General features: G+C 34.8%; 1 protein-coding gene across 1 annotated transcript; it reads right to left on the minus strand.

Annotated features, from left to right (window-relative positions):
• Positions 1–13,015: 13,015 nt before the first annotated feature.
• Positions 13,016–15,671, minus strand: EIF3K (eukaryotic translation initiation factor 3K). The gene is made up of 8 exons (XM_078585225.1): positions 15,434–15,671; positions 14,583–14,639; positions 14,434–14,484; positions 14,303–14,365; positions 13,840–13,890; positions 13,684–13,750; positions 13,454–13,536; positions 13,016–13,362 (listed from the first exon to the last, which is right to left on the minus strand). Exons 1-8 carry the CDS (start codon positions 15,548–15,550, stop codon positions 13,162–13,164), a joined length of 690 nt encoding a protein of 229 aa, XP_078441351.1. The 5' UTR covers positions 15,551–15,671; the 3' UTR covers positions 13,016–13,161.
• Between the last annotated feature and the right edge of the window lie 2,039 nt (positions 15,672–17,710).

Raw genomic sequence — 17,710 nt, forward strand, 5'->3', positions numbered from 1 at the left:
TGAGCTTTCATGGTGCAGACCCAAGGTAAGTAAGATCCAAACATGAAGAAAAGATCATGATAACAAGTTTAAAAATGGTCCAATAGATAGATTTCATTTGGACCAATGAGAATCTGGTACCAAGATGGACAAGTATCTACCAACAGTGACACCAATGAAACAAGTTTGCTGCATGTCATAGAAGAATTCTACTACTATAAATACTACAAATACCAGTAAGTATATGGTTGAATGCAAAAGAGAAGTCTGTCCGAAATGGTTAAAATGGTGATGAAAAAAAAAATCAGCATCATAATCATCATATTTAATTGTTATTTTTCTATATGGATTTTTACTATTTTATGTCAAATTTTCTGAAATCCATTTAGATCATTTGAAGGAAATAAAACTTTGTAATATTTAAATGATGTAAGATATTTATCTATGTTTTATTTAATCTCTAAAATTCACACTGCTGACTTAAAAGAATATTGGGAAGATTTTTCAAGTTTTTGAAGAGGGATAATGGTGACACGTAAAGAAATACCAAAAGCATAGTACCATCTTCTAAAGTTGGGGATGGGATATTGTATATAACTCCCATCTTCTAGAAATTTTCAGAAACATTGTACCAAACTTGGAACAATGGGGAAGTTAAAAGATTAATATTTTCTTGCTTTTATTTAGAGGTTGACTTTTCCAGTTACTTCACTGCCAAAAAATCAGATTAATAATAACTCTTTGCAGTTATGTAGTTGATTTCACCTACGAATGATGTTGAGACAAACTATGTATCTGTAGAATATTGATGCAAATCAATGTCTGTAGTCACAGTAATATCAACCTTGAATATGATTCTTTAAATTTATTCCTCAACTATCAAGTGAGATTGTTATCGTTGTGTCTTGGGCATGCGTCATGTTAGCAAACCAAGCCCTTGTCCTGTTTGGAAAGAATGATACCCACGGTAATATTCCTCAAGATTTGATGTGTTGATACTGGAAACTGATCTCGATTAGCTAATGATACACATCGTATTGAAGATAAAAGGACCAACCTGGATACATCTATCCTGGATTGTTGAGGAAGACAGAAATTGTTAGGTCATCCTTGATGAATCGCAATATATTTAATAATGGCACCAAATATCCATTAAAGTTTATAGATGGTCATCAATATTTTTAATTTCTAAAGATTATCATGTTTTTAAGTTTATTATGCTAGATTTTTTTATTGATAATCATGTTCTTAACTGATACCTGTTAAAATGGAGAAATAAGATTTTATAAAATGAAGCGATATATTTAAGTAACAGACCATCAGCTTTGACTGTCCATTCAGCCTCTATGACAAGTCATAATATACTCAGAAAGAGTAGTTTGTTCATGGATGTACAGAAAATGAACAAGACCATCAATTTTAGCTTGTTTGTTCATTGACGTACAATGTTCGTTCAACTCCGAAAAATGAACTTCCCATTCCTTGTCTTTATTATTCTGTCTGACATCAGCGGAATAGCTGGGCATCATCATCCCAAGGTTATCACCATCCTCATCATTCCAAAATCAATATTTGATGATGGAGAATACAGTGGCATAGCAGTGTAATGAAGATGATGATTTTTTGAAAATGGATGTAGATGACGAGGAGGTTGAAAATTTGGTGGTTGGATGATGATACTGATATCATTTTCTGGAAAATGGATGACAATTGAGGAGGACAATGGCTTGGAGGTATGATAATGATTATAATGATAACATTTTCTGGAAAATGTATGATGATGAGGTGGAGAACGATGGTTTGAAGTTATGATAATGATAATGATGATAACATTTTCTGGAAATTGGATGATAATGAGGAGAAAGATCCATTGAAGTTATGATAATGATTATGATGAAAACATTTCATTAGAAAATGGATGACAATGAGGAGGATGATGGCTTGGAGGTAGGATAATGATTATGATGACAACATTATTAATAAGCGAAAAATAGGGGTAAACTTTATGCAATTTTAAACCCCGGTCGATGTCAATTTTAGCTTAGACAATAAAATTTATAAAAACTCTACTTAAGATGTGTAGTGATAAATACGAGTCTCGTCAAAGGGAAGCTAGTAAGGAATCCAATTGATGTTCTTCTTGAATAATTTGAACCTGATTGGGGTTAATTTAATCTTCAACAGAGATTAAATCACCCTAATTAGATGAGAAATTTGGAAAAGGGGGTAGAAGAGATGAGAGGAGTAGATGAAATAAGGGGCTCTAAGTTGAATTAGTTGATCTAATTAAAAGGATCAAAGAATTCAATTAGAGAGATTAAGAAGAAAATTTAGACGTGTTTTGGCTGGTTCTTTAGGTTTGACAATTCAGTAATAACTACTCTATTGGATAATGAAATGAAAAATTTAATATCCTAGAATGTTAACCCTTTTTATAAGTTTTTTGATAGTTTTCTTTTATATGCACTTGGAATAGCTAGGAAATCTCTCAATTTCTCCTCTAAATCCTAGTCAGAGCTTGTACATTCCGTTCAAGCCAAGTGATTTAGAAGTTCAGACAGGGATCAAGAAGAAAGATTAAGAAATTCAACTAACAACATCCAAAATACACCAAAAGTTCAAATACAAAGAAGGAAAAAGTACCAAATAGGTTAATCCAAGCTGGAGCTCCTCTCTGTCTTGCAGCTGTGATAGAGCACCATCAAGAATGACCCCCTCCTCTCGAAATTTGGCTGTTATACCTAGGTAAAATGGTAAAAATTACCATTTGACCCCTAATTAGTAATTAGTTTTTATCTATCAATGTAGGCTTGATCTCAATGACCCAGTGATAACGATAGAAATAGGGGATCAAGACGAGAAAATTCATCTCAATCGGACTTCTGGATCAAAAGTTATGAATAAATGAATTTAAACCAATATTAGCCATCGGATTTAAATCATTTATTTATAATTTTTTTCTTTTAACCGCTCGCTGAGGTGTCGTCCTCTCATTGGCAGCGACCTTTCAACTTCTTCAAGTGGATGCATTCTCGTTGCGCCACGTACCACCTGGCGAAAATAAAAAAGAAAGAGAAAAGGTGAGAAAAATCAGCGCCGTAAATTTTGCCAAGCACCTAAGGTGCGTTTGTTCACTGCGATATCCACTCACAGCTCACCACGTCACCGCCCATGCGTGCGCTTTGTATGCACCGCACGGGCGGCAAACTTACCGCCTAGTGGCCGCTAATACTACCCACCGTTGGATTCTCATCCGACGGCTGTGATGAGGCCACGTTGTCACCAACGAGTTTCGCCCTGTAATTTTACATATCAATCCTTTTTAAAATGTAAAATTGCCGCCCGACGCCACCCAAAAATAATTGTATATATACCCCTTGCGCATTCTCTCTCCTTTGGTTTTTTTCCTAAAAACATTAAAACAACTATTATATAATTGTAATAAAACCCTAGAATAATTTAAATAATATCTTTACGCCTGCAACCACGACCGAGAGCTGTTTTTGAGGGCCTCATTGCAATGAAAATTTACGAAAATCCCTTCAAAGATTGAAAATAATCTTAATACTCATTTTTTTCTTATAAATATATCATTTTTTCTTAGAAAAAATGCATTTCTTCCTCAAATAAATCTCATAAAAATCCAATAACATCTTAAAAAATCCTAGAAAATTCTAGAAAATTCACTGATTCATCCCCGTACTAATAAATCTCAAAATTAAATATTAAACTTGCCATTTTAGTTCAAAAATAATTATTTCAAGCTCAAATAAATCCCTTAAAATTCATAAAATTAACAGAAAATTAGGGAAAAATCAGAAATCACTTGAAAACAGTATTTTTATGTAAACACATGATAAAAACCCCATTTAAGCTCTTTAAATGCATAAAATTGTGCTAGTAGCATGAAATAAAGACCGAATTTAGGGTGTTATCAATTATCATGCATTGAAAATTTGGTGTTTGGATGATGACATTGATATCATTTTCTGGGCGATGGATATCAATGAGGAGGAGGAGAATGACTTGGAGGTATGAAAATGATTATGATGATAACATTTTGTGGAAAATGGATGATGAGGAGGAGGAGAACGATGCCCTGAAGCTATGATAATGATTATGATGATAACATTTCATCAGAAACTGGATGATGATGAGGAGGACGAAGGCTTGGAGGTAGGATAATGATTATGATGACAACATTTCATCGGAAAATGGATGACAATGTTAAACATTGAACCATTATAGATTGATATTATCAAGTTGTTGAAATAGCTTAAATATTGTCTCATAAGTATATAGATTTTATAATTAGTTAGTGATTTGGGGATTTTTTTGAACATGATTTTCAGAAAAAGCTTAAGATGATTTCTGGATAACTTTCATTTCATTCACTGAAAGTCAATTTCAATAGAGATTTACATTAATAAATTTCGTCTGAAGGTGGATAAGGATTTTACAAAAAATGGAGCAATTGAGACGGTGCATGGAGAGTTAAAGCCATTCCTTAAAGGAAAAAATTACCAGACAAACCATTAAGTGTTTCTATGAGCAGTCAGGGATTTGGTACTTACTAGAGAAATCCATGAACCAATTCTGTCTCAAACTGGCTTCATCCCAGATACCTACTTAATGAATAATGTTTGGATTGGAGAGCATCTATGGATAACAAATTGTTATCGGATAGATGATGGTTTCACATTCATCAATAAATCCTAGAACGCAGTGGCAAAACTCTATGACACCTTTCCTTGTTGGACTTGGCTTGAGTGAGAGTTCACATTTCCAAAACTCTATTTGTGTAGTACAATTGCCTTCTTTATTTTAGGGGGCATGGTCGAGGGATATTTAGCCCAATAAAGTCCTTTCATTTTAATTAAAATTTTGATAAATGACAATCTGATTAGTGATAAAAAGAACATACTAAATGGAGTTTGGCTGCTTTGAAGTCATCATGTTTAATGATTTTTAAATGAACATCTACTAACTTAAGTAAATATGTCCAGTGATGAGCATAGATGATCTCCATAGTGGACAATATTAAGGATTTAATATTCTATAAATAGTGATTAATGAGATGATATGAGATACACATAAAACTTAATTGCTGAGAGATGGAAAAAGGTAAGGTGAGACGGTGATAATTATTAATAAAATAAAGATGGCTATATTAGATAGTGATAATGAGGATATTAAAAGAACGAGTTAGAGAAAGAAGGGAGTGATGAGGATGAGATAATAAATTTAGTATATAGATATATATGTGATGAAATAATGAATCATGTAAGTGGGATGATGGTAAGATGATGACGTGAAAGGGGTAATACATGATTGAAGGGTATAAAAACATAATGTGATGGTAAATTTTGATGATGAGATGGATTTAACATTGATTCTGAAAATAACCAAGGAAAGGCAATGATGCTTACTGTATATCCTTACATTTTGTTAGTATCATGGAAATTTGCAAGTACTGATAGCTCCCCCTCTTATCTATAACCTTTTTCTCAAACACTCAGACCGCAAAGTACAAGCTTGATGGATCTCAGAAACACACTCTTTTTCAATTAGCAGACAAATATAGCAAAAACATTTAAGGACATATTTTTATGATGCATGCTCAATTTATTGATTAGATGACATGTATGGAAAGAGGGGGTATAGAAAAAGCTGCTCTAAAAATTTAGTTCAATCTGTCTTTTGGATCCTCAAATATATCTCTAAAGTTTGATCAATCATGTCAGTCCATTCTTTCTCTCTTCTCATGAGTGGTGTTGCCAATTCATTTTTTCTGATGGCAATTTAAAAAACTTGATATTCCTTTGTAATGATTGATGTGATCTCCTTGGCTTCCATGAACAGCCACTCTGAGAGCACAAAGTGTCCTGCACATAACACAAAGCCCAAAGGTACATTTTTTTTATTAATGACTCATTGTGTGATGCGTCAGCGTGTCACCATGTGCTAGTCAACTTTTTTTATTTTATTAAATGGCGCACTGACGTGTGTCATTGGTGTTGGAAAATGCAAAGAATCTGAATGATTGCATGACATAGTAACATGTTTATGCGTGCCATATCAGCATTACTTTAGCTTTTAACCAATGGCGTTATGTGTATGCCACATGTACTACCCCAAATTTTGACTTTTCAAGGTCTAAAGAATTGGATTTTTATTATCTATTCTCTCAATCTTTGCATCACATTTATTGCATTTTAAATCCATACTTTTTTCTTTTGGTCCACGTCACCACTACAGATTAAGGATTTCAGTTAATGATTGGCCATTATGGCATCGTGATTTGAGATAAATAATGACACATTTTCACAATGATCAAATTCACTAATCATTGTTGAAACCCTTGATTAATCGCCATTTGATTAAATCAAATAGTGACACCAGGTGGAGCCCGATTTTAAGACTGGAAAATATCTAATAAATTTCATTTAAATCATTCATAAGTCATAAAAATATATATATATATATGTAATATTCTGACTTCAAAAATTTGTAAATCATCAAAATATATAGCGATTTAGGAAAAAAAATCTTTACGAATATGATTGTCAGAAAATTCCATAAAAATACCAACAACTCTAAAAAATCAGAACGTCACTCTAAAATTGAATTTGATCATTTTTGATATTAGATATATATATATGATTATTTTAATGCAAACACCATGTAAATTATTTTAATGCATAAAACTTGTAAATTTCATTGAATTAACCCAATAATTTGTGAGTTATCAAGGTGCCAACTTATGGTGTGTCAAGCTACACCATGTGTTATAGAAGGTATACGGGGTTCAAAAAACCTTTTATATAATATTTATATCATAAAATACATTTAACATATAATACATCATGAGTGTAACATGTGAACACGTCTTCTTTTGAATTGGTGTTGGTCTTAGTAGTTTGATTCATTACTTGATAAATATTTATGCATTGGATTTTATAAGTATGAAATGATAGTTATAATATGTTTTTTTATCTTATGAGAAAGCAAAAAGTTAAGAATATTTCATAACCCATTCTTCTCAATGAATTTCATACTTTCTATCCATAAAAAATACATTGTTACGTTCTTTATGAATATCTTCTAAATAGAAGGAAGTATGAATACAAAAAGATACCCAAGTTATCTACCTGCGCCACTCTCTGTCTCTCTGTTGTGTTTTTCAGTTCTCAGGTATCTAAGAAAACCTCTCATTTGAAGGTCTTCTCAGTAGCCATACAAGAGTATCTGATCGCGAGGTGACTTCTTCACGTTGGTATAACCATTCTTCCCTTTTCTTACTTCGGATTGTGATGGAGTGATAATAGATAGATTGTAAATTTTTTTTCCAATTTTCACTTCTTGTATCTCTATTGACTGGTAAGAGCAATATCATAAAATTTTATTATTTTCACTATCTCTATTTATCAATAAGATTCAGATTGGATATTCTTCTGATTTTCACACCTCGTATTTCCATAGATCGAAAAGAGTCAGATCACAATTTTTTATGTTGTCACGCCTCTTATCAATCTATCTAGATAGGTTATGTGAAAATGAGAAAATTTTGTGATCTGACTCTTATTGATCAGCCAAGGTTTGTTTGAATGAAGTCTATTCAACAAGTTAACAATATTGTGTAAATATGTATTTCTATTTAGTTTAAATTTTATGCATATTAATTATAGGAATTATATTTTGTGCATTTTAACTCCTGTGAGATAGAGGATAGGTCCACAAGTTAAGGGAGTACGAGAGAATCTACCTGTGAAGAAGCACAACTTGTGAAGGTACAACAAGTCTATGGTGATGCAAGATCTCCAAATCTCCCATAACCCAATGGAGTTTCATAGTAGAGGAGGTCAAGACCGGATAAGATAGTGATACATGGCAACAATGAGTGGTAGGAATCATTATGGGGCATTCTCTACATTGATAACATGCACTTCTAGAAGCTTAATTTGACCATAATTACATGTTTATTCACATTAAATTAATTATATATGCATGTTATCAAGCTTAAATAATCAAATTTATTTTTGGAATTATATTCGTGCATGTTTACGTACTTTTGAGGATTTGACATCAGATTCTGAAAGAAAATAAATTTTTGAGCAAGAATATAATTTTTCTGGAATTTTTTGACATCAAATTTATAAAGATCTTATTTTTCTAAGTTCAAATATATATATTTTTATATTTTTGGGCCTTTATTTTACTGACTATGAATTCTAGAACATATTTAGTGCCATTATTTTCATGACGCCACGTGTTGCCGTTCGATTCGTCAAACGTCGACCAACCAAAGTTAGGAATACTGATTGACGTTAGAAAATCATTTAAGAACATCGTTATGGCATTGCGATTAGGGATGCCATAATTGCATTTCAGACAAACAAATATTCTTTTTGCTTTTCTAGTGTAGGGTGACATGGCCCAATAAAAAGGGTGATTTTGTTTGAATAAATGAGATGCGCGGACCGAGGCAAAGGTGATTAAAAAAATTCATCTTTTCCTCTCTCTCTCTCCTTTGACTGGTCAAATATTTTAGCGCCATTGAGCTGTCACCCAACACATGGCATGCATGTGTCAGTCCCTGATTGGATTAAAAGGGGAAGGAGCTGATGTGGCGTGCTAACACAATGCCACATCAGCTTCTAGCTAGATATTTCATTGTATACTTAAATAATACACTATTATTCTTTTCTTTTTGTCTTTTTCGTAGGGTGACATGTGGCGCGATGGGAGCCATCGATCACAGATGACGAGGAAGAATCTCACCCAATCATTGCACGAGACAAAACCCTAACCGAATGACGTGATGGGGATGAGGAAGAGGAGAGATCATTTTTTTTATTAAATCAACAACTAGGAAGCGTCCAACCTCTAGGCATGATATCCAACGATTCATAACTTGAATTGAGCTGAAATTTGAAGGGTAGCTTTGTCTTTATTTCCTCAATCCATTTATATGGTTGATTTATACATTGATTCCCTCTATCTTTGTAAAAAATATCTTTAAGCTCACTTCCTCCTAGAGAGGCAGATTGAAAGAAAGTTAACTCTTGAAGGTCCATCAAGTGTTTCTTGGTGTCTCTAGGGCTTGGAGAGGTTCAACATAGAAGTGGGGAGGTTGACGTGCATCAGGAAGATGCTGTGATCCCAGAAGAATATAGGGATCTAAGGTTAGCCTCTTGCCTTACATTGAGTCTTCTTCAACATACTTAGGTAGTTCATTTATCTTCATTAACCATCATTTTCATCCATTAGTATCACTCATCCACCTCCATCCTCACCCGCCATCTTTCCTATCCATCGCCATCTTCCCTATCCACTCGTCATTTCATGTGTTCCCTGCACCATGACGATCTGGTCACCTATCTCTCTTTCTGTTTAAGCAAACACATATCACTAACTCTCGCGTTTTAATCGCTATTCTATCTTATTTTCATTACCTCTCATCACAATCCATGTCACTACCACTGCCGCCATCACAATCCCGTCTTGTCTTCCCTCACTCCTATATTATAAACCCTAATTCATAAACCCTATGTGAGATACCTCGTATCCTTCACTCCCATCTTGTCTCGCATCAAGAATTTACGCTACCACTCCTGTCTACCTTACTCATCTCATCCTACTCCACAATCCACTATTAGTAAAAACACGATCCTCATCTACCTTCTTAAACTCCTCCTACCTCTATCCTAACTATTATCTTTATCCACTCACTAACTCATACGATATACATAACTCTTCTCGTCTTCTCAACTTCATCCTATTGAGAGAGTTCCTTACCCAACATTCATTCCCTGTGGAGAGGAACCTTACTCGTCACTAGATAACTATATTATTTACTGAGCATAGGCTTATAAGTATTAGTGATCAAACTTAATTTAACAACGACTTAATTTCACCCCGAATTTTGAGTTCATCATACATCTTGTATCCACGTAGTCTTAAAACCTTGGTTATGGGTTTACAAATCAGGTTTCCCTAGTGATTTTAAGAGGGACCAAGGCAGACATACTTGGAACTAGACGTACGGGACATTTAGGTCCCAAGAAAAGATAAAATACCTTTATACTATGAGATTGAGCGATAAGCAATGAATACATGAATCCATAAAATTATTAGGACATACTTGGAACTAAGCGACGAATACAGAATCCATGAATCTATGCCCTCTGATCTATAAATAGAGGTGTGGAACCTTGAAAAATCATCCTAAAATTGCTTCCAACTCATGTGGGAAATTGAAAGCTAGTGACTTTCTAAGATCCATCAAACTTGTTAATGGGTCCTAGGTGTGTAGGAAGAGGCAACAGAGAATGGGGGGAGCTTACCTGCACTCTCAAATTGCCATTATCCTGGCAAAACGTAAGTATATTTGCCTTATGTTGTTTCTGCTCAATGTTATCGTTAGCTTAGATTGATTTCATTGTCATGTCCCACTATCACATCCCGTCAGAGTACTCTCCAATAATGTCTTACCAGTTTCACGTCACAGTCCGATCATTATCTTACTCATCACTCACCTTATACAACTCACTCTTTACATCCCTTCATCCTCTCTCTCTCGCTCGATCGTCTAAAATCTTAATTATCAATACATACTATCTACTATAATCGTCTTAATTACATTACTATCTCTTTCTTGTCCAGAATTTTTTGGTCACTTGACCCATAGTAATCATTATTTTAAGAATATTAAATCCTTAATAACCTGCGGGACGGCGTTCTGTAAACTTTAATCTTCTTCTAAATCTTCATTGACTTCGTAACGTTAATATGAATCTTGACTCCGCTCCCGCTACGTTCCCTTTGGAGATGATCCATAATCATCATTAGCCAGTTAACTTAAGAGAGTACAGGTTTATAAATTTATTAATTAAATTCAAAAATATCAACGACAAATTAAAGCCCTAGTTTTTGAGATTATCACTCACATAAAATGTAGAATTTATTTTGTTTGTTTCAAAGTTAAGTATAATACCGTCTAAGGATTTATATGGATACATTCGGTGAAATACCTCCTATAGCATCAAAAAGGGCCATTTTCTACATACATTTACCTCACCAACAAGTAATTAATCATTGAATTTAGTGTTGGTAATGTTTTATGAAACTTAACATTCTAGAACATAAGTTGGATGAATATTTATATCATTTCAAACTTCTAAAATATATTTTTTCACGTTGTTTTGTTTGATGATGGAAATTTTGGACAAGTATGGTGGAAATTATCATTTATCTATCATTTTTATCTCTGACTCGTTTTGTTGATTCATTATTATTATTATTATTATTATTCCACAGCATCATTTTTCCATTACGTGCATATTTCATTTAATCTCTACTTGCTCCTCATGTCTAATTACAAAGTTTACATGTTGTCTATGAGATAATTATGTTTTAATTTGTTAAATCAAAGCCCTTGAGAATGGATTTCTAACCCCCAGTCTGACACTGTTTTCTAATAAAAATTGTCACTGTTTTACATAGCAGCTTAAGAATTGTTATAGGTGATCATTTTAATAAAACATACCCAATGTTTTCATTGCTTGAAGGTCCAGGTTCTATTAAAAATTAATAATTTGAAATTCTTAAACTTTTCAAACCCATATTCAAGAGACATTGATTGATAATGTGGTAGAGTTTCCTGACATGGACCTGCTGGTTATGGAGTGCAAGCATAACTGATTTCCACAAGACCTAGACCTTTCATCTTTTATTGTGGCAATGAGGCAATTCCAGAGGTTCTGGGAAAACAGCTCTTATCAAGGTTTTCCACAAGTTGTGGGTGAACTAATGTTACTATATTATATTTTTCTCAAAAGTACCTTTCTAATTGTGCCATATTTACTATTCATTATTTTATATATTAAAAACTTACACTTTTTTGAAGTGTACAATTTTGGTCTGGTCAACACAGCACATTGACTGCACATCATGATGTGCTTTGTGCATGGACACTGCACAATCAGTGAATATGACAAGATCTCTCAACACATAGGTCAGAGAGTGACAGGACTGGAGTGAACTGCCATCCATTCATTGAACTAATCCTCCGTTCATATTTCGTCTCGGATCGTCATTCGTCAATATTTTGTCATTGTTTCCATTCCATCTTCAGTCATTCATTTGGTGAAGAGAAGAATGGAAGGCACAAATGACTTCCTGTCTCAAGCTCTCTCCCTCTCATTCCTATTCAGTAATTAGGGGGTAGCAGATTGGGACGAAGTGGATGACAATCAGTTGTCCTTTCTACACCCCTGATTGGGACATTGTCATGTGGCGCACAGAATAATCTTATTATTACTAAGAATACCCTTTTTTTTAAGAAAGACGAATGCCCCTAATTATGGGTTTAATGACTTTGTTAATCATTATTCCAAAAACATATACGATTCTATTTAATTAAATAATTCCTACGATCGGTGAAGAATCAAATGGTTAAGAAAATTTTCTGCAAAACGCTCATTAAAAACCCTCAAAACCATGACTAAAATCATATAACTGAATTAGGGAAGACCATGCGCATTTTCAGCACTTAATTGTGGGGTTGTTTTGGGACTTTCCCTGTTAGCCACCCATCGTGGGTTAATCCAAATAGCAGACAATGTTTTCCCCAGTGGGAGAATCAATTGTTCTTTTATTCGATTCCCAAAAGAAATCACAACCAGTGATATTCTGTACCAAGTTTCTTCGATGAAACCTAAAAATTTCAGAAAATTCATTTAAACAGTCATTTTAGTTATTTCTCCACATTTCAGCTCTAGATAGGCATGTAACATGAGATTCAACAACATATAAGACCGAATGAATATTTGCTGTAATCCTAAAATACATTACCAGTCTTCTTTTCTATCTTCATAGATCAAACCATAATTAACATAATTCCTCAGTTCAGGGTCAATACAGTTGCCCTATTTCCTTGCTGGGCATTTGCCAGATGAACCTTGACATTACTTTTCAAACCACATTTTTTTTCATAAATATGGTTCATTATAAACTTCTACTTGCCCGATGAACCTTGGGTAAGCATAAATTTCTACTTAACAAAATGTCAAAGCAAGTATATTGGCTGGCCCAATACGGGGGGACGTAAAAACCCAAAAAATAAAAGAGCCTAGGGGTTTTACTGACCTTGTGACCCAAAAGTCAATGCCTTGTGCCAGGTCAACCCAGCAGAGGGAAGATCTTGGCCACGTGTTCCAGCGGCACGCCTTCCGAGGTGTTCTTCTTCAGCTCCGGATGGTTAAACTCGGAGGCGGGGAAGACAACAAATTGGCCTCGGCCCTTTGCCTCCACGGACCAACCGCTGTTCGCCACGTGGAACTCCACAAACCTGTCCAGCACCAAGCCCTCGATGTTGACCGCCTGCGAGGTCAAACCCACGACACAAAAGTCAGCCCATGAAAGTCAACCTCCTTTCGGTGAATGAGAAAAAGGGCATTTAAAGAATTTCCACCTCAGCAAGAATTGAGCGTGGGACCTTCTGATACGTCAGAGAGAGGACGTGGACAGCGTAAGCCTGAATGGCCTGCTCAAACCCTGCACAAAACTAATGGTCAACCCACTGGGGCAGGTCAAAGTCAACTGTGAGCCGCGTGGCAGCCAACTCGGCCAACTCTGGCTTCTAGGTCAACCAGAAAAGCTTCTTATTAGAAAAAAAAATATAAATAAGAGGGAATTTCTGACCTGGAACTGCATCTAGAATATGGCGGTTCTTGGCAGCTTCATCCCAAAACTGCTGAAATCTGGCGGTCTGTGATTTAATAAAAGAGAATTGGAGTCAGGAATGAGGAAACCTAAAAAAAACTCGAACTTGAGATATATATAAGGAAGTAAATTTACCTCGAGGAAGTGCGAGAGAACGATTAGGGTTTTGATCTGCTCCTCCATTTGCTGCAAGCAAGACAGACACCGTGATTAACTTTAACATAGAGCTCTGGAAGTAGCATTTATCAAAATACATTGAGTTGTTTCAATGTGTAAGAATTTAAAGCCAGAGACTAATCAGTTTTAAGTAGATTTATAAAATACAATTAAACATATAAAGCTGCGGAGTTAACAGATCAAATTTTATTTTAAAATTCCTTTTTTGCTTATTTTTAATTTAACATGACTTCGAAGTTCGAACCAAATTTACGCTGTGTTAGAAAGATAGGAGAGTAAAAATACACGTAACCAATTCATAAATATATTTTTTTGATTTTACATAAAATGTTTGTTTCGACAGGCCTAAAATGCCTGATGACGATGAATGAATTTCCAATAAATAATTTTTTAAGTACCAAGTGCAAGAGAAAAATAATACCACTCTCTCAGGAACTAGGAAGAGGCAGAGGTTGAAATCTGGAGCTGGAAGCGCCATGAGAGCCTGACAAAGTTTCCAAAATTGAATAAAATACTGAATAGAATCAAAACTGAGGACAATAAGTGTCATACCTTAACCAGTATTCTAATCACAATCTGGATGTTCATCCTCTCTGGCTCAAACTGGAAACAGTAAAAAGATAAAAAAAACAATATTTCGTATGCATCCTTACAAACTACATTCAAATATTTAACAATTGTCTATATTAGCTCATATTTACCTGGTAGTGTCTAAGAAGACACAAATTTGCATCAAGACTGTACGTTTGGGAAGCAACCTGCATACGCAAAGGTCCAAATAATATAATTTATAAATACTGGACAAAGAATGGCCAAGAGTTCATGTAATCATTTAAGATCTTGTTTCAGGAAAAAAAAATCGTTAAAAAAACAGATGTAAATTTCATCCCCGAGAGCCTGGAATCAAATCAATTTTATCAAATCGGTAGAATCTCAATCCAGCACATGCGGCGTGCTTCTGGGACGTATTCAGAGATTGGGGAAAGTTAGTCGGGTCATAAATTATGATAAAAATAAGGAAAAATGAACAGAAAAACCAATCAATAAAAACTGGGGAAAGATTAACTGGGTCATAAATTATGATAAAAATAAAGAAAAATGATCAGAAAAACAAATCAATACAGATTGGGGAAAGATTAACTGGGTCATAAATTAGGATAAAAATAAGGAAAAATGAACAGAAAAACAAATCAATACAGATTGGGGAAAGATTAACTGGGTCATAAATTATGATAAAAATAAGGAAAAATGAACAGAAAAACCAAACAATACAGATTGGGAAAGATTAACTGGGTCATAAATTACAACAAAAAATAAGGAAAAATGAACAGAAAAACCAAACAATACAGATTGGGAAAGATTAACTGGGTCATAAATTACAACAAAAAATAAGGAACAATGAACAGAAAAACCAAACAATACAGATTGGGAAAGATTAACTGGGTCATAAATTACAACAAAAAATAAGGAAAAATGAGAAGAAAACCAATCAACACAGACCAGCATACAAAGGAACGTGTAGCGCAAGTGAATTGAAAAAAAGAAGCAAAACCTGCTCATTAGCGTAGTTCTCCAGATCGGGAAGAATGTCCGGGTTGTACGGGTTCACAGCCAGCAGCTCCTCCACCGTGAGCGAAACCTGCTGCGGACTCGGAGTTTCTCGCCCCATTGCGCGGCAAAAATTTCACAATTGTCCGACAAAATTCGTACGCGGCCGCAAGGAGAAGATCTATGCTAGGAAAACCCTAGAAGACGGAGAGAAGCAAGCTTGATGATTGAAAATGGAGAAGATAGAGAGAATTAAATTGAGAAATTATAACTATTAGTTTTTGAGGCCCAGTCTTGATCCAAATCTTGGGCCCAATATCACTCACTCTCCAGATGTATAACAATATAAGTTAGTGTTGCATCAGCCAAATATATATATATTTAAACTGGGATGGTTTTAGATGCTAGCATATAGAGAATGGCACGTCAGGGATGTGATGCCCTGGACGTGACGGGACGGATGACGATCTGTGACGGATGGTGACGTGACGAAAGTTTTGTCACGTCACCGTCCCGTCACGCGTCTGAGGACTTTGAAAAAATTCATCATGTTCATGTCACCATCATGGTTTGCGGCATTCCCGTCACCGGACGGCGTCATCGTCACGTGTGACGGGAAAAACAACCATGCGGAGGAGAGAGAATTAGAGGGGTATATCTCCAATTATCTTTGGACGGCATCCTTTCCCACGCCTGAATTTCTGCTGGGACTTTTCTGCAAAATACCAAGAAATCGAGTTAGCGACACCACTTGGCGAAATTCTCGGCCATCAAAAAGCTTACATCTAACGATTTTTGAACTTTTTTGGTCATTTTTAAAAATCCGTCACGGCAGTCATCCGTGACGGCCGTCCCGTACCATCACTCATCGGTGGCCCCCCGTCACCATCGCATCACCGTCACGCCCAGTTCGTCATCCGTCACCGTCACCGTCACCGTCACCGTCACCGTCACCGTCACGGTCATGGGCCCCTAATTTCATCACCATCATCATCATGTCATCCGCCATGTTGCCGTCACCATGACATGTGATGTGACGGATGACAGCTGCCGTTCCCCACAAACAGATATTGGATATCGGATATCGGGGCAGATATCGGCTATCAGGACAGATATCAGATGTCGGAATGGATATCATCACCCTACGAATGAAGGTGGATGCTTGTATTTGCTTTGAATGTTGGATATTGGATATTGGGACGGATATCGCTACCCTTTGGATAGAGACATATGCATTTATCCGTTTTGAATATCTGATATAACGAAATACATTATAGAGTGTTTATGCATTATAGAGTGATGAGGATCAGGGAATGCGATTTAGAGATTTCCTTATTTAGTTTTCATGATTATAGATGACTAATGATCATCATGAAGTAATCCCAAAAATGAAATCAGAACAGTGATAAGATGCTAATTCTTCAGTTAATAATGAATAATTACATATGCATCTTCTCCAGCCTAAACGAGTTAAATATATTTTCACAGGGATATTATGAAATTTATGGATTTACCAGTATTGTTAATGATTTTCTATCATCATATTATTAAAGATTAATTTTTCTGAGTCCCTATATGTCTTTTGAATTTTTTGATTGCAGTTGTGGATAACAAGTAAGAAATTGCATGTGTTAGCATTATAAAAACCATTGACTTAAAAATGATAAATGCCAAAAACATAAAGAATATCAATGTGCTTATAAGCCGTCATTTGATTGGCTGTGAGAGAAAAATGTAAATGTGATGTCCCAAACCATGTTTTGCATCACACATCTAATGATTTCAATTCCTAAACATCTTTCTCTTATACTTATACAATGGCATGTGGACATGCCCTATTCAATAACTGCACAAAATGTGTAGGCGTGGAGCATGGAAATGCATCACTAAATCACATATTAAATATTTATTTCATGTACCTTTATTTTGTCTTTTTTGGGTAGGACACATTGAAGAACCATAAATTAGGGTTATAAATGTTTTTTAAGGCTTCTAGTTTATGTGAAACCATTTATATTTTTTGTTAAAAGCAACATGTGAGTTAAGGTCGAATCCACATGGAGTACGTATCAAATAAGTGAATTTAAATTTATTATTTGGATTTTACATTTATTTATGGAATAAAATCTAATTTGATGAAATAAAACTAGTCAAAGGTAATTCAAAATAATTCAAGGAAGGTAAAAAAATATTAATCCTATTTAACCTAATTTTTAGTACTTTTATGGAAATTTATAATTACAAATACTAATTAATTTTTGTTAAAATACCTTAACCGGTG

The sequence above is a fragment of the Wolffia australiana genome, chromosome 13 (assembly GCF_029677425.1).
Source record: "Wolffia australiana isolate 7733 chromosome 13, ASM2967742v1".
NCBI classification, from domain to species: domain Eukaryota; kingdom Viridiplantae; phylum Streptophyta; class Magnoliopsida; order Alismatales; family Araceae; genus Wolffia; species Wolffia australiana.